General features: G+C 39.6%; 1 protein-coding gene across 1 annotated transcript in view; it reads left to right on the top strand.

The window, feature by feature from the left end:
* Positions 1 to 15,137: 15,137 nt before the first annotated feature.
* The window catches only part of LOC109392988 (guanylate-binding protein 6-like), a gene marked incomplete at its 5' end in the record, with an annotated part of 5,581 nt that continues 2,483 nt past the window's right edge, over positions 15,138 to 18,235 (top strand). The window contains 4 exon segments of the mRNA XM_019661775.1: positions 15,138 to 15,300; positions 15,303 to 15,389; positions 16,192 to 16,472; positions 17,187 to 17,399. Of these exon segments, the coding sequence (XP_019517320.1) occupies positions 15,138 to 15,300; positions 15,303 to 15,389; positions 16,192 to 16,472; positions 17,187 to 17,399 (744 nt within the window).

The raw sequence follows: 18,235 nt of genomic DNA, 5'->3' as shown, positions 1-18,235 counted from the left end.
CAGAAAAAGAGTTCCAAAATTGCTTTGAAGAGTGGAGTAGGCACTGGCATCAGTGCATAGCTTCCCAAGTGGAGTACTTCGAAGGTGACCATAGTGATATTCGGCAATGAGGTATGTAGCACTTTTTCTAGGATGAGTTTGCATATAAATTCTTTTTTTTTTGTTTTGACTTAACTAGCTTTTTGTTCTTATTTGTTAATTATGGGTGTCCCTTGAATGTTCTAGATGCTACTTAGATGCTACTTTGTTGGAATTAGACATTTCAAATTTTGTGTCCAAATCTTCATCTTTTTGTTAACATTATCTGGGACATATATCTAGATATACTCCAACACACATATCATGTCAATTATAAATACTGTAACAATATGTGCCCAATCACCTGTATTTTAAGATTGGCAGGTTCCTTTGATGAAAAGAAATGCAACAATTTTCCTCTTAATGGTGTATGATTTTGGGGTCTTTTTAAAATTTACTTTCCACCCCAAGATAACAGAGACGCTCACCTATATTTTTTTCTATTGGCTTTATATATTCCTTTATACTTTTAGTTCCTTAGTCCTCATAAGCTCACCTTTGTGTATGGTATGAGGTAGAAATCCAACTTATTTCCCATGTAATGACCAGTTTTCTTAATACCATCTCACAAGGAACACATCCTTTCTCCACGTACCTGTGGTCCATGTCCATCATATAGTAAGTTTCCATGTACACGTGGACCTATTTCAGAACTCTATATTTAATTCCATTGATCTGTCAGTCTGTCCCTAGCTAAGTACCATGTATGTTTAAAAATTACTATGTATATGTAGTATGCTTTAATTTCTAATAGGCAGAGTCCTCTTCTTTTCTATACTTAATGAACAATTTTTGGTATTCATGAACATTTGCTCTTCTACTTCTTAATTTTGCTGAGGTCTCCTTAAATTTCTACTATAATTTTGATTCGAATTCATTGAAAATGACACATGTGATCTTTGGTTCTTGGCATTGGATGAGACCTGAAGAGCAATGTCTATATATACTAGAGAGCTATTTCCAGCATTTACTTATATAATTCCATAAATTATTAAGGGATAAATAGTGCATTTTTGCATAGGGACTGGGAATTATCTTTGAAATATAAACTGAGCCTTCTTACTTAACCTGCAATTACAGCAAAAGGTGTAGTGTTATGAGACTGTTTCTATAGTCATAAAATTATAGCATTAAAATAGCACTTCATGAAGTCCTTTCATGTATACACACAATTGCAAACAGAGTCTCCCAGCTTCAGAGATGTCATGGTTACTAATCCTTTCTACATAATGTGAGCCCTGTGGGCTATCAGATTCTTTCTGATGTGTTTTTAGTCCAATGCTTTAATTTTGGTGCAAGAAGTTAAGTGTATGCCTTTTGGAACATGTATCTATAGTTGCCTGAACATTTATTTCACTCCGGAGTCACAGTTCTTTAAATATTACCATGGTACACAAGCGCTCTGACTATGTCACAAAGGCAGGTCTCTATCTCTAGCAACTAATGTTCTGAAAAATAATGCTGCCATGGAAAGGTGCCAGACAGACGATATTTTGCTCCATTCTAAATAGAGTTGGCCTGACATACAATTTTGCAGTCGCCCCATCTGCCTTTAGTATACACTTTTTGTTTTCTGTTTTTTTGTATATACGTTTCCCAGTTAGGTGCTCACTCTCCCAGTCCTCAGATGCTTAGTCTTTCCGGCCCTTGTCAGTTGGCTTTCTGGAGGAATCTAAAACTCATTCAGATCAAGGGGTAAATGATACATAAGGTGTAACGGTTTGCTCTCCCAACAATATCTGCATTAGAGCAGAAATCTCAGTCTCAAACTGAAGACATGGATAGGTGAGGTGGGCAGCGATCTCTTCTGAACCCCTTAAAATTGTAATTCACATTCCATTTATGTACAATCTCAGCTTTAGAACTAAGGGAAAGATGCCAGCAAAACCAAAAAAACACCTGGCTGGCTCTACTTGCTATTGATTTTTGAAATGTACTGTTACCAGGTTGCCTGTAGCGACTACAAAGCTCAGTGTCATTGCTGTCCTTTTCCTCCAGCCCCAACAAGCTAGCTTTGCTGCGAGATTCAGGAAGTGGTGTGAAGGTCGTTACCCTCTCCCCTCTCCTATCTCCTGGGCCTTCTGCAGGGGAGCCAGGAGGCATCTGAGCACAGAGGAGAAGTCCAGGCAGGCTGCATGTGCACGCCCATCCCAGCACATCCTGGCCTTACTGGCCCAAAACCCTTCTAAGACATGGGAATTCCAAGGGTCATGTCCTTGGATTTGTCCTAGGTAATTACAACTGCCTATAAAAGGAAAAAGGAAATATGGTTTCAGTCAGCCTCTCTGAAAAGTAACCAGTCACAAAAGAGGCTCCTTCCAGCTACATCAGTAAGTTTAGAAGAAATATCTCTTGACTACTATAGCAGTTCAACTGTAAGAAATAGGATGGTGGTTTTGGTTGAATTTTACTCAAAATGATTCAACTTAAGCTTTGACAAAAAGCTTAGGTCAACAGTTAGTCAGCACCTAGTTTCTGCCAAGTGTGAACTGAACTTTCCAAAGCCGTGCCGGGGTTGGAAAGAGCCAATGGAGAAAAGGGGTCATACTGAGTTCAGCTCAGGGTTTGGGGCGTGTTTTCCAAAACTCTGCCATTCCAGCTGCCCACGGATTAAGCAGGGCAAAATGATTAACAAAGCCGTACGTATGTGTGTGTATTGGAAGACACAGTCAACCATTTCAAAAATGCCCTGACTGACAAGAACACATTCCTCAACCGTGGATCGAGAGAAACATGATTCACAGCAGATTTTGGACATGCACTGTTTGTTTATGGTGAAAATCTCAGAAAGTTAACTGTGGGCTGAATAACTTTTACTTTGTCCCCTCCTGGTTACCTGGAACCTTTAAAGATAGAGGCAACGACTTACTAGTGTTGACTCCCTAACATGCAGCACAATGCCTGACACATAATAAATATTTAATGAATATTTGTTAAATGATGGGATAACTTTAGCTGACTAAAGCAGGGAGTGACTTCATAATCTGGCTGAGCTCTGAGGCCCCTCAGTGTGGAAGGATGTGCAGACGTAAGTTCATAGGAAAAAGAAAGCCTTCTAACTGAGAGCCAGTCACTCCCATGCTAGAAACCAGAAAGTGCAAAACACAAAAAGCCATAGATTAGTTGATCAGGCAAAGTAGTTATCACCAGGATTGGAGCCAAAGGAATGTCATTATTTAGGACAGAGTAGAGAGTGGAAATGGGGGTGTGTGTGTCTGGGGCCTGCGGGCACAGAAAAGAGAAGGGGTACTTTAAAGGAAAAAGGGATTGGAATGCATAAGAGGTCAGAAAATATGGGTCTATTCCAGTTCATACTTTTAGGACCGATAGAATTCCTGGACTTATGACAGTCCAGAAAACAATAGTGAATGGTCTTGTTTTTAATCAAACATTCATTAAGATGCAGGCAGAACTGCACACTTCATTGTCATTAAACAACAACAACGGTATGGAAAAAAATGAAACCCATAGACAACATACCATATTTACTTTCACCATTATAATACTTCACCCCTTATTCCATTAGACATTAACAGGAAGCACCTGTTTTGAGTGTTCCTGCCCCCTTGTATAATATCTCTGCTTCTGTGATCAGACAAATGGGTGAAAGAAGTTTGAAGTGGAAAGCAAAGGGCCTATGTGGCTCATACTGGATGAAAACCGCTGGGGAAAAAATCAGAACCAGATATGCTCAGGGAAGGATGGTATTCTTCATCTCGTTCAACCCTTTGTTCTTCTATCCTGCAGTTTGTGAGGGTCTCTGAGCAAGACCACCCTGTAGCTATGTGATAAAGAGTGGTCATTACTACTGGGGGAATTGTGCTGTGAATGAGTCCTGTAAAGATGCACCTGTAAGGGTGTACTTGTAAGGACACACCTATGCCCTTGCATGTTTCAGGAAGGAACAGTTGTTTTGGGCCTACTGTGGATCTACATGGGTCTTTCTGGGCTCGAGCACAAGGACTTTGGCAAGTTTGGCGTTGGTCTCATTTGTCTAAAGTGGCACAATTGTGGGCCGGCCAATTGTCTCATTGGTTAAGAGTTGTCTTGGGACGCCAGCTCTGAGCATCAGGGTCACCGGTTCGGATCCCACATTGGCCAGAGACACTGCCCTCTACAGTTAAGATGGTGAACAACAGCTTGACCTGGAGCTGGGCTATTGTGAGTTGCCTGAGATGGTGTAGGCTGCAGTGGGCTGCTGTGAGCTATTGTGAGTGCCGGCTGCTAGCGTGAGCTGCTGTGAGCCGCCATGAGCGGCCGTCCAGTGGCCGGGGACCGACTTGCTTCACCCGGGAAGAATGCAATGATAACAATACCAACACGGGCCAATGAAGCAACGTCCTCCACAACTAGACTGAAGAACAAAAGGACAGCAACTTGTCTGTACCCCTTCCCCAATTCCCCAATGCTGTTCCCCTCCCCCAATTCCCCAATAAAACCTAACAAAATAAATAAATAAATAAATAAATAAATAAATAAATAAATAAATAAAATGGCACAATTGTTGCTCTCTGGGGTCTTGCCTCATCCCTGGACCCCAAGCTTCAAGGATCCACATCTTGTTTTGTTCCTTTCCCAGGGGAAGTCCCTTTTCTGGGTTGGGGAAGTCCCTCTGTCCTGCCTGCTTCTTCCAAGACACTCTGCTTGTAATTTCCCTTTCCCCTTTTCTCTCCTCTACAAATCTTATAAACTGTCACAAGGTTTTGGGCTTCGGGAAATAAAACCTGGAATGCTTGCTTTTGGCCCTGCTACAGGCCTCTCTAAAAGCGATGGAGCACAGAGCCAGCTGTTTATTTCAAAGAGGGAGAGAAAAGGAGAAGATATAGAAAGAAAAAAATGAACTCATAAATTAAAGGTTTAAAATATATCTTTTTCATATATAATATACATACATACATANATATATATATATATATATATATATATATATATATATATATATATGATGCTCTAATCCCAAATAATCATAAAAACATAAAGAAATAAAACTTTGGGTTCTTGAAGGGGAGATATTTATAGACAGGTGGGACTTAGGGGGCCTTCAGATGCCACTATATTTTCAATTGTCCCCAAGTGAATGTAAAGCTATCCCTGAACACACTATCCTTTGGAATATTCGGTTTGCTGACTGCTATTTCCTGCCTCCTCCCAAAAAACTGATTTCTCTTTATTCTTGACTTCTTCTCATCCTTTTGTTGCTTTACTAATAGCAGGTCCTGGTGGATCAGATTTCCTTAGCTCTTCCTTCTACCATCTTTGGCTTATTTGCTCTGAATCTCTTGTTATAAACTTTTACAAACTTTACAAAATATTTGTAAATTTATTACAAACTTGCCTCTGTATAAAATTTATTTAAAAATCTCCCTCTCCCTCCTCCTCCCCCCATCCTTCCCCCTCCCTCTCCTTCTGTCCAATGTCTACCCGCCCCCTCTGTCTCTCAACTTCTGTGAAGAGTGCTGCCGTCTTTAAAAAAAACAAAACAAAATAACTCTCTGCTGCCCTCTTGTGGATATCTGCTGATTAGCAGGCATGCTCCTTAAAGCTAATGAAACCGGCTGGTAAAAGTGAAGAGAATTTGTGGAATTGCCTCTACTGATGGGAGCCAGACACTGACTGGCCATCGTCAGAGCTACACTAGTCTTTGATTTAATTTGATAGAGTCAGCCAGTTTTCTGTTGCTGGTAGCATAAAAGTAATTTCTCCAATTATTTTGTCTCAGTCCCAAGGATTGGAGTCAAGGAAGAAAGTACAAGCATCTCTTTATTAAAATATATGGAGCTGTTCCCTGTGGAGATTGGACTTCTCACCTTGAACCGGACAGCCTAACACTTGTTGGATTGTAACAGGCTGGATCAGAATAGTCCTTCTCTGGGGTCCAGACTGTCCATTCTGGGCAGCAGGGAGTTACTGTGGGCTACTTCTGCCACTGCATTTTTTAACCCCCAAGGTGGGGCATAATTTATTCTCTACGATAAAAGTTAACACGTTTATGTGTTCATTCTTTAGGAATAGCCGATAGTGAAGCAGAGACAATAGAAGCCACCTGTGAATGTCAACACACTGTTACGCTGTTGACAGCTTGCATGGTTATCACCCTATTTATACATGTATCTCTGAACAATTGTATTCTATTATAGAATAGAAGTGGTTTTATGTCACTCTTTTCAACAGCAATCACAGACATTTCCTGTGCTGTGATATATGTTACATCATCTTTTCATGCTGGGTAGCCTCTCTCACGCTTGCATTAGTGCCTTTGCCCTGGGCTGTGCTTTGTGAGGACAGAAATATTTAGGAGGTGTCTTCCAGGTTGGCTCCTTGTCGTTCAAGCCTCAGCTGAAATACTGCTACCCCAATGTAGCCTTCCCTAACCCCTCAATCTAGGGAGTCGCCTCTGTTATTTGTCGTTTCCTCCACGTCACGTGTTACTCCTATCTAAAATGATCTTGTTCATGTATTTGTTTGCTTGTTTGGGCCTTTTCCCCAGCAGAGTGTAGGCTCCCTGAGAGCGGAGACCTTCCCTATCTTCTTTGTCACTCTACCCTCAGAGCTTAGGGTGGGATCTGATGCAAAGAATTTGCTGTGGTGATGTTTGGTGACTCACTGATGAATTCATTCTATGCCTGGACTGACTGTCCCAAATGCACTTAAGTGATTCTTATTGCAGAATATTTAGATTGTGACTGGCGTTTTAATATTTTTAGAGCACTGTAGTAAGCCTTCATACACATGGACAGTTCCTCCCTCCCAACATGAGGTTGAAGCTTTTTAAACATACAGAAAAATAGAACAGTGTAATGAATACCCATATACCTTTCATGAAAATTAAAAATTTGTTGCTATTTTGCCACATTTATTTTCTCTTGCTCTTTGCATAGATTTTTTGATGAACCGTTTAAAAATGAGTTGCAGACTTCATGATACTTCACCCCTAAACACTTCAGCGTGCATCTCCTAAGAATAAGCACAATCTCTTGAATAAGCACAATGCTATTAGCACACCAAGAAAAGTTAATAATAATGAATAATTCTCTAATATAACCTGATAGTCAGCCTGTATTCAAGTTTCCCCAATTGCCTCTAGAAATACTTTCATAGCTGTTGTGTTTATTTGTATTTTTGAACCAGGACCAAGCCAAGTTTCATAGCTTGTCGTTTATTTGTATATCTGTTTAGATTCAGACTAGAAGAGTCATCTGTGTTTTTAGTTTATTATTCATTTTTTATGACTTTTTGAAGAAACTAGATTCATTTTCTTATAGAATATCCCTTAAGATCTGTCTGCTCATTTCTTCATGGTATAGTTTACCTTGCTTTTCTTTACTTTGTGTTTCCTAACACGGGGGTGTTTTAATGTTCAAACGGAACATATTTTCTCATTAATAAAGACACTTTTCTATTGGAGCTTCATCATCTTTCTTCTTGTATCAAATCAATCTGTGTGGTCATCTCATTAATCCTCAGTGCTCCTGGCAGCAAGAGTATAAACTTATCCATCCCATTTTATCTTGCCTTTACTTCTCACAGGTGTTTAATATCACGTTATTAAAACCAAATTCCCTACCTTTTATTTTCCCTATTGCTAGCAATAGACTAGCAATTGTTGATCCAAGAATCATATTATTTTGTTAATTTGATGCATGGCTTTTGTGCTAACTTTGAAAATTGAGGTATAATTGACATATAATATTACTTTAGTTTCAGGTGCACAACATAATGATTTGATATATGTATATTTTGTGAAATGATCGCCACAATAAGTCTAGTTAACATCCATCACCACACACAGTCACACATTTTTTTCCGTGTGATGAGAACTTTTAAGATCTATTCTCTTAACAACTTTCAAAGATACAATAGAGAATTACTTACTATGGTCACCATGCTGCACATTGCGTCCCCATAGACTCTTCTTTAAGCAAGCTCTGACTTTTGAACTCTGACTCCTGATCTCAAAACTAGTGGTACATTCTCTTGTTTGGAAAATGGGACTAGGATAAAGCAGCTTCAGTGCTCTACCTAACTCTTCAGGTTCTTACTTTCCTTTGGAATATAGCCCAGTGATGTCATTCATTATATTTCTTGCTTTTAAAAAGACTAAACTTTTTCTTAACCCAGAGTTTTAAATATTATTTATGTTTCTCAATACCTAGGCTTCAGTTATTTCCAATACTTATTGACTGCTCATCCTGTCTCTTGCCTCAACTCTCCGATCCATCGTATTATAGCAGGCAGTCATGGTACCAGCCAGCATAATGCTATATCCTGTCTCAGGTGTTTTTCTCCTATTCTCTCTCAGGCTTTTCTTGAAGCTGTGAAAGGCAGACCATTTTGCACGAGCAGAGCCTGTAAGTTCAAGGAGCTTAAAGACCTCTGTGGCAACTCTCCATTAATGGGAAACAGGGGCTGTTGGATAAATCCCACACTGCCCTTCAAAGGGATAATTCTGAAATGCATTCTACGTGGTTCTTCAGAATATCTGCATTGGGATTGATCTGCAGGTTCCCACAATGGTAACCAGCTCAACAAGTCACCTTTTTTACTTTTTCATCTCATTCGTCTTACTCTCCCTTTTTCTCTTCCCCCTTCCTCTGGCTTCCTGTCATCACTTCCCAAGTAAATTATATGCATCCAAATCTCTTTTTCTGGGCATAAAGAACCCAAATAAAAACACATTCTCTCCTTAGGACCTTAAGACCTACCACTTCTCTCATGATTCAATTAACATTTAAAACACCTACAATTAAAGCTAATACTTATGTAGGGAAATATATAGAGGCAAAATTATCATTATAAGCACATGATATATTTGTACATGTGGATTTCTACTTTATTACAATCAAATTTCTATAAATTCTATATTGATATCAGTAAAGCAGTTTTCACAGGAAATTCACTCATTCCTGTATTACTGGAAAAATCATGGCTTTGAGTTACCACATGATGGCAGTGCCTGCAAGCCTTTATACCTTAGGTTTGGCCTTGTGCACATCCATGGGAACCGTGCTGTTTTTATTCTGTGCTTGGGGTGGACACGCCTTATCTAGAAAACGCAGGCAGAAATACCCCTGAAAATTCTGTGTAAACTTCACTAATGCCCAGTTCACTGAGGCTAGCTGAAGTCACCTTAACATGTACCCAAACATTAGGCTTCCTCACTCACTCACAGAGGCCTGCAGACCTGGGCAGGTGTCTCCCCTCTCCTCCTGAAATCAACCTCTTCCTCATTACCACCGACTATATTCTATCACTACTTGTTTCTCTTCGGCCCACCTAGGAGCCACTGACAGTGCTATGTTGTTGGGAGTTAGACAATCAGTTGTGCAGACAAGTGGATGCATGGCCCAGGCACCCAGGCCGGAACTCATTTGGAAGATGCTCAGACAGACGGAGTAATTACATTTCTTTTCCATATCTCTGCTCTGAAACATTAAGAATTTTTATACACGCTTTGATCCAATTGTCCCTAGAAGCAGACATAGATTGATATTCTGGAATTGGACCATTGACCTGGAAGCCAACGATACATGAGATAATCACCCCATGATAACCCTTGGCAGGTAGCATACTGACCTACATCAGAGGCAAGCAAACTATGACCCATAGGCCAAATCTGTCCTATTACCTACTTTTGTAAATAAGGTTTTACTGGAATGCAGCCCACACCTATTGTCTATAATGCTGTCACTGCATAGTTGTGACAGAGACCCTATGGCCAGCAAACCCTAAAATGTTTACTATCTGGCCCCTTAAGAAAAAGTGTCCATAGGTAAGAGGGATGGAGAGGCAAGTGGAGAAGAGGAGGTAGGAGACTTCTCTTCACCCTCACATGGCCCAGCTTCTTCAGGGGTCCCCTTATTGCACCTCTATTTTCCTATTATACTCTTGCTCCTTTCTTTCCGCACAAACAAACATGCGCACCCAATCACTTTCTTACCTGACTGAATCAATTTCTTTGGACTGGGCCAATTGGTTCAATTTCTACAGAAAGAAGTGTGCCTATGTTAGGAGAGAGTCCACGTGCTGGGAAAGTGTAAGAATAAATGCTGAGCCAAATGTCAGAGCTTCTCTGGATAACACAATTAATGGTTATTCATTTTTATTTTACTTATCTTTATTGTCTAATGATTTTATTGTAGAAGATACTTGGTTAATTAAATATATATATCAGGGAACATATCTAAACTGTTAAAAGTCCCTCACTAAAAAAACCCTCAGGAACCCCAAAAGAGAAAATGGTTTATATTGCCTCGCCATGAATTTTTTGTTTTTCTTGTATGCCAAGGAATCTTAAGCCAATTGGCAGAGAGGTATTGAGAAGGGAGGCAGTGAAAGCCTTTCAAGATGGAGAGGGCACAAGACAGCCGGTGGAGTGTGCTTCCTAAGGTGCGACTGTTTAGTAACTGGATGTTTCTAACCTCCTCTCACCCTGCACCAAACTCCCGTAATCCTGCCCTTCTCAGCTGGTGCAGCATGCCTCAGCTAATTCTGTAAATGCTACAAACGACTTTCACTTTTAATTTCAGTTTTATCACATCATTTTACTGGTCCAAAGACTAGCTTTCTCAGTCTCTTTTTTAGCTCCTGTAAGGGAGGGGCAGAAAGGTGAAGGAGCAAGTGAGTCGGTGCTAGCGGCAGCTGAAACCCTTCTTGGACGTTCGTGCGACAGGGCAGGTCTGCCCATCTTCTTTTCCATGTCACTTTGTCTGGAACTCAACACTTAATTTCTGTTTCAGAGTGACAACTGTGGAATGGGCAGGAAAGGCAGGCGGCATGTTGTCTGGATTGCAGGGGTCTGTGGCTGGCTTTAGTTTTGGGGGAGCTCAGCTTCTCTGCCAAGTGACAGCCAGGTGCACGGTGTCCCCCTGGATGTGCTCCTCCCCTAACATCGACTCAGGGCATCAGCAAGTCAAGTGGAAAGGGCCTCCGCGGGGGCCTGTCTGCCTTGCTCTGTCAGGTTCTGAGGCAGGCGTTAGAATGCGTAGAACAGTTGTCTCCATCAAGAACCTTACAGGCCATTATAATGTAAGGAGATATTTCTTTCTAATCTTTCTATTAGTCATACTTAATGAAGCTTTGGAGTGAGAGCTCTGTAATCTCTATGTGGACATAATTTAGTCCCCACATCTCTGATCTTTATTAGTTAAAAGTAACTATCTATCCTGGGAGGCAGGCCACACAGCGTCTGTCTATTCCACCATGTTATCAGAAGTCCTCAGATTTTCTGTAGTGACACATTGTGATTCCCTTCACATTGCTTTTTGTGTACATTCTATAGCTTTTGTGTGTTTGTGATTAACATGAGGATTACATGTAAAAGCTCTCCTTTACTGCTTCACCATCTCTCTTCCACTTCATGTTATTGATGTCAAAGTTTACATCTTTATTTTTATTTATTTATTTTTTTTTAAAGATTTTTATTGGGGAATTGGGGGGATGGGAACAGTGCTGGGGAATGGGGGAAAGGGGAACAGACAAGTTGCTTTTGTTTTTTTGTTCTTCAATCTAGTTGTGGAGGATGTTGCTTCACTGGCCCAAGTTGGCACCATCATTGCGCTCTTCTCTGGCGAGGCAGATCAGTCGCCGGCTTCTGGACGGCCGCTCACTGCGGCTGCTGGCCGCTCACGCTGGCTGCTGGCCACACACGGTAGCCCATGGCAATCCACTGCCACAGGGACTGCAGCCCACGCCGTTGCCGGCGACTCATGGCAGCCCAGCTCCAGGTTGAGCTGTTGTTCAGCATCTTAGCTGCAGAGGGCAGTGTCACTGGCCCTCATATGTGGGATCCGAACCGGGGCCCTCTGGCATCCCAAGCGAGTTCTTAACCATCGCGCCACTCGGCCGGCCCTACATCTTTATATATTGTCTATCTAGTAAAATAGATTTATATTTTTATACATTTCCCTCATAAATACTGTAGAAAATAAAAGTGGAATTAAAATCCCAAGTTACAATAATATTAGTTTTTATATTTACCCATGTATTTTACTTTACCGGAGATCTTTATATAGTTTCCAGTTACTGTCTAGCATCCTTTTATTTCAACCTGAAGGACTCCCTTTAGGAGTAATAAAACCCTTTTTTAAAAAAATCTGAGAATGTCTTAAGCTCCACCTCATTTTGAAGGACAGTTTGGTTGGTTATAGTATTCTTGATTTATAGTTTTTTTCCTTTCAGCACTTAAATATATCATTTCACTGCCTCTAAGTTTCAAGGTCTTTGATGAGAAATTGGCTTATAATCTTATCATATGTAACAATTTGCTTTTCTCTCATTGCTATCAAGATTCTCTCTGTGTCTTTTGACAATTTGATTATAATATGTCTCATTGTGGATCTCTATGGATTTGTCCTCCTTGAAGTAACTAAGCTTCTTTTTGATTCATAGATTCATGTCTTTCATCACATTGGGAATTGTTTTGGTCATTATTTCTTCAACTACTCTCTCTCCCTCCATCATTTGTGACTTCCATAATGCATATATCAGCTGGCTTCTTGGTGTTCCATAATCTTTCAGCCTTGTTCGTTTTTTTCATTCTTCCTTCGACCCCTGAGACTTGATAATTTCATCTATTTTATCTTCTAGTTTGCTGATTCTTTCTTTGCCTGATCAAGTATAATATTGAACCCTCTAGGAAATTTTAAAATTCATTTATTGTATATTTCAGTTTCAGAATTTCTGTTTGGCTACTTCTCATAACTTCTATCTGTTGATATAATAATTTTGTTCATATATTTCTCTAGTTCTTTGTGTTTTTCTTTAGATTTTTGATCATATTTAAGAAAGTTATTTTGATGTATTTGCCTAGTGCATCAAATGCTTGTGTTTTTTCATGAATGTTTTCTGCCAGTGATTTTCTTTCACTGAGTGGGCCATAGTTTTCTGTTTCTTTGTATGCCTTGCGATTTTGTTGGTGTTAAAAATTGAGCATTTATAAAAATAGCCACCCTTTTTAGTCTTTGCATATGGACTTTGTGCTGAGAAAGACTCTTACTAATTAGCTGTCCCTTGGTTTTGGGTCTTGGTGTTATCCTAAGAGAAACCTTAATGTGTTTTAGGTATTTTCTTAACATGGATCTTCCCTGGGCCTCTGTGTTTTGGCTTTTAAAATTTTCCCATATACCTACTGCTTTTAAATGTCTTAATTTCCCAAAGAGTCTTTCCTTGAAATGAAAAACTATGTTTCTCCCCTCAACAGTCTATTCTCAATACTTCACTTTGGTCACCACATGAGTGGTCAGTTTTTCACAGGAAACAATTTTGACATTAACTGCATGAAGATAGTGCATATCCCATAGGTTAAGAACTCTGTCCCACAAAACTGCCCCACTTTAAATGCCAAACACATGTGCAGGTGTTATCTGTACTTCTGTTTAATTAACTATAAATTGGAAGTTCCCTAAACCTCCTCCTCAAGTTCAATAATTTAATAGAATGGATGATAGAGGTCAGAAAAAACAGTTCACACTAGATTAATGGTTTATTTAAAAAAGATAAAATTCAAGAATAGCAAGATGGAAGAAATTCATAAGACAAGGTATAAGGGAAGGGGCATGGAACCTCTATGGTCTCTCTGGACATGCCAGTCTCTGAGCACCTCCATTGTTTACAAACCCAGAAGCTTCCTGAACACCTTCAGTTAGGGTTTTTCATGGAGGCTTCATAAGACACAATAGATTAAGTCATTTTGGTGATTAGCTCAACCTCTAGCCACTCTCCCCTCCCAGGAGGTTGCATGTTCTGGGGTGAGGCAGAAAGTTCAACTCTCTAATCATGTGGTTGGTTCCTCTAGAAACCACCCTCCATTCTGTGATTATCTAGGAGCTTTCCAAAGTCATCTTATTAATATAAACCTAGATGTAATTAAAAGGGCTTGTTACAAATAATAAAAGAGTGTCGTTTCACTTTTATCTCCCTGTAGGTATTTCAGGATCTGAGGACAAAAGACCAAATATTATAACAAAATATTCTCCCATTCCCCATTATCACTTAGGACATTACAAGGGTATTAGGAGCTGTGTGCCAGCAACAAGAAGGAAGACCAAATAAATCTTTTTTAATATAAAGCATAATATCATAAACCCATAATGTCTTGCTGCAAGCATCTGAAGGTCAGTCTCCCTGCCGCTTTCCCAAGCTATGTTCTCTGTTTCTCCCTGACTGAGGTCCAAATTAAGTAGAAGAGAGACAAGTCTTTTAGGCAACCCCTGCCAGCTTAGAATATTTAAGTAAAGTCTTCTCTGCTCCTTTCAGTTTGAAGGAGAGAATTGGGAACCAAGCTGTTGTTTTACATGGTCTATTGCGATTTCAAAATAATAAATTATTTTAATGGGTTATATTTACATGGGTGAGTATCTAATGACTTTGAGAGAAATATCAATTCCAACTTATTTATTTATTCCTGTCTTCATGTTTCTATTTATGCTTTTTCAAAACAATGAGAAATTGGCTAGGCAGAGCAACACTGTGAAATCAAATATAGTGCTTTTTAAAAAGAGTACAGAGATTAATAGTGACCTCTTAAAATTACATTTTATTTTTATTTACTCTCCAGAGGTTTTTGCTAAAAACAAAAGCTAATCCTTAGACAAGATTTTTAGCATCCAAACAGTTTTCCTTAAATAATCAGGGTGTCATTCCTAATATTGCTCCATTATCCCTTGTTTGTGGCTCTTCCTTTTGTCCCACAACTCAGTTTCTACATGGGATCAAGTAGATGAAACTTTTACATTTGAACCCCTTTTCTGTTAGTCAATCATTCAGTAAACAATAGAGACAATAGCCTACCATGTTTAGGCCTGAGAATAACAGAAATAGGTTTCTTATTACCATGTTAGATCTCTCCTCAAATTTCTACTCAGAGCTTTATCATTGGTAAGTTTGATGTTTTAAGAAGCATTAGATCTTCATACTAAGGGAGTTATAAATAGAACTTCTAGTTAAAAGTGGTGAAAATACAATAGATGGCAAAAGTTACAAAAATCCCTGTCATAAAAGTTTTTACATCCTTAGCCCTCAGACTTTTGCTACTGTAATCTCTGTTTTTGTTTTCCTTTTTTTATCCCTTAGGCAGAAATCGCAAAGTTCAAATGTCTAATCTCCCCAGAGAGTGCATCCAGCATTTCTTCCCAAAACGGAAGTGTTTTGTCTTTGACTGGCTAACAAAATACAAAGACCTCCTAGTCAATATTGAGAAAGTGACAGAAACACAGCTGGATCTTGAATGATAGGAACAAAGAATTTCTGTCCTTATAGCTTCAGCCAGGCAAGAACAAACACCCTTAGAGAGGGAATCAAGGTCAGTGGGATATGTGAGTCTCCTTTTCACATTTCTGTCAGGCCTAATACATTTGAATAAATTATATGATATGTTTTTTCAAGCATTTTTGTTTGATTCTATATAGAGCAATGGGTCTACAAATATGGGTCTACCCCATGAAGAAATATGTGTATTTTATAATTACCTCATTTTTTTTAATTTACAAATTCCTCTCCAAAATTACAAACTTTATTTAATATCTGTGCCTTCCACATATTTGATAAAATCTTCTACTGATAATAAATTCTGTAACTAGGTATAAAAATATATGTACTGTTTTCTCAAGGGAAGTCCTGAATAATAAGTGTAATTTGTAAGGAGAATATAAAAGATATTTGGGAGTTTGGAGCAGTCCATTAACAAATATTAGCCCATGAACCCCTGAAAATAGATCTCATTTACCCTGCCATATCTGTCTACCTATGCAAACAATTTTGCTTTTAATTTTTTAATGGGAAATTATGTTTTCCAGACACCCTTTAGTATGATAGATGAGGTAGTTGCTTAATTTTTCTTAACCCTGTGGCCTGAAGAACCATAAAAGTTAAGAGTCAGTAGAAAAATGAAGGCGATGATAGAAGAAGGTAGATTTCGTGTGTGTGTGTGTGTGTGTGTGTTTGTGTGTGTGTGTGTGTGTGTGTGTGAGAGAGAGAGAGAGAGAGAGAGAGAGAGAGAGAGAGAGAGAGAGAGAGAGGGAAGTAGAGAGAGAAATATTCTGAAATGTAGTCTTAGAATCTTGGATCCTGTTGAGTGATAACTTTAAATTCATCCCCTAAATTTCCTGGCTTAATCAGGGCTGGGGACTCTGGTGGTGACCTATGTGGATACCATTAAAAAAGGAGCAGTTCCTTGTCTGGAGACCACAGTGACAGCTCTGGCCCAGCTTCAAAACTCAGCGGCCGTGCAGAAGGCAGCCGACCACTACAGTGAGCAGATGGCCCAGCGAGTGAGGCTCCCCACAGACATGCTCCAGGAGCTGCTGGACCTGCACGCAGCCTGTGAGAAGAAAGCCATTGAAATCTTCATGAAGCACTCCTTCAAGGATGAAAACCAAAAGTTCCAGAAAGATCTTGTGGTACTTTGTCTTAGTACTTACCATGTTTCCCTGAAAATAAGACTGGGTCTCATATTAATTTTTGCTCCAATAGACGTGTTAGGGCTTATTTTTAGGAGATGTCTCATTTTTTCACGTAAAACAATCTACATTACGAGACAGGAGTGGCAACAAAAATGATGACAGTTAAGAATGATGGTCCACACAAAAGCGATAAAATCATCTGGGGCTTATTTACCAGTTAGGTCTTATTTTTGGGGAAACACGATATTTACCTTTTGTGACTCTTCCCCTCAAACAGTGAAGCCTAAATGCGATTATATTAACCCCATGCTTCTTCTCTCACTCATGGATCCAGTATCTAGGCACCAAATTTCTCTTAACAGAGTCTTATTCCAGGGTATTTCAACTTTTATTGCCCCTTGTTGCATCATTAAAAATAGAGTTATTGAATGCTGCAGCTGCAACAAACCATTGAGATTTGGTGATGCAACTCCAGTATTTTTTATGAAGAACTTGAGTCGCCAGAAGGTTAAGATTTCCCCTGCATTGCAGAGATTTCTCAGGGTTGTGAGTAAATCAAGTCTCATGATTCCTGTTTTATTCTCTGTTCCTTCTCCAACAGAATGCTTTTCTCATGAGGACCACAGTTAGAGTTCCTTCCGCCAGATTCTTTGTAATTTTATCTTCTTTGTTCCTTTCTTCTGGTGACATTCCTCTACTTTTCCCTTGCAGGAAATCCTAAAGGAGAATAAGGAGAGATTTTTGCTGCAGAATGAAGAGGCATCTACTAAATACTGCCAGGCTAAACTTGATCAGCTTTCAATGGCCCTAATGGAAAGTATTTCAGCAGGAACCTTCTCTGTTTCTGGCGGTCACATGCTTTACTGGGACACAAAGAAAAGGGTTAAACAGGACTATTGGCAAGTACCCAGGAAAGGAGCGAAGGTGAGGAAGAAGGGGACCCTGGGGATCCTACAGATTAATGTCAAAGGGGTCTTCTGAAAATCTGAGAGGACAGCACCAATTGTGGGTAATAGGAGAGCATGGGGGTATTGTGACAGCTTTAGTTTAAGGTGCACTATTTGCTCTTTCTTTCAAAATAGAGCAGAAATATTAAAAAATGAGCATGGATTTCCGAAATCCACAAGAGACAAAACAGAAATAATCATTTTATTATGCAGCAACATGACATTCAATGTTCCAGATGCAGACGATTTACTAGTTAAAGTCAGTCTTTCCATTCAAGGCTGATCAAAAGTGAAAAAGAAGTCAAACATTGGACAATTGTATACAGAGTTATAATACTTATGAACCTGTGAAAATGGGTAAAATAGGTGGTGGTAACACATAATAATAATAATAATAATGTAACTAATATATAGCGAACCGCTATTGTTATAGGCATAACATTAAGCTCTTTCCCTAGACTTTTTCATTTAATTCCTAAAATAACATTAAGAAGCGTCTACACTTATTGTCAACAGATTCCACACCTTAACTGACAGGCAGAGATGGGTTAAAACAGTTTGTCTGAAGTCATAGCCACCAAGTGGCAGAGGAGAACAGCAGCACCAGAGACAACATTTCACAGTGGGAAGGCAAATATTTAAAAGCACCCAAGACTGTGGGTGTGTAGAATGGATCATGGTTCTCACTGGCTGGAACCTGGAGTGGGTAGACGAAAATGGCATTGGAGAGAGACGGGAGGGAGTCAGGAAGCAGGGGACATGGACAGCCTGTGGTGACGCTAAGGAGCTGGCACGCTTTGTTTGGAGCCACTG

This window comes from Hipposideros armiger, unplaced genomic scaffold (genome assembly GCF_001890085.2).
Source record: "Hipposideros armiger isolate ML-2016 unplaced genomic scaffold, ASM189008v1 scaffold_361, whole genome shotgun sequence".
Taxonomy (NCBI): Eukaryota; Metazoa; Chordata; class Mammalia; order Chiroptera; family Hipposideridae; genus Hipposideros; species Hipposideros armiger.
The sequence above is the reverse complement of the archived record's forward strand: the minus strand, read 5'-3'. Positions and strand labels throughout refer to the sequence as shown.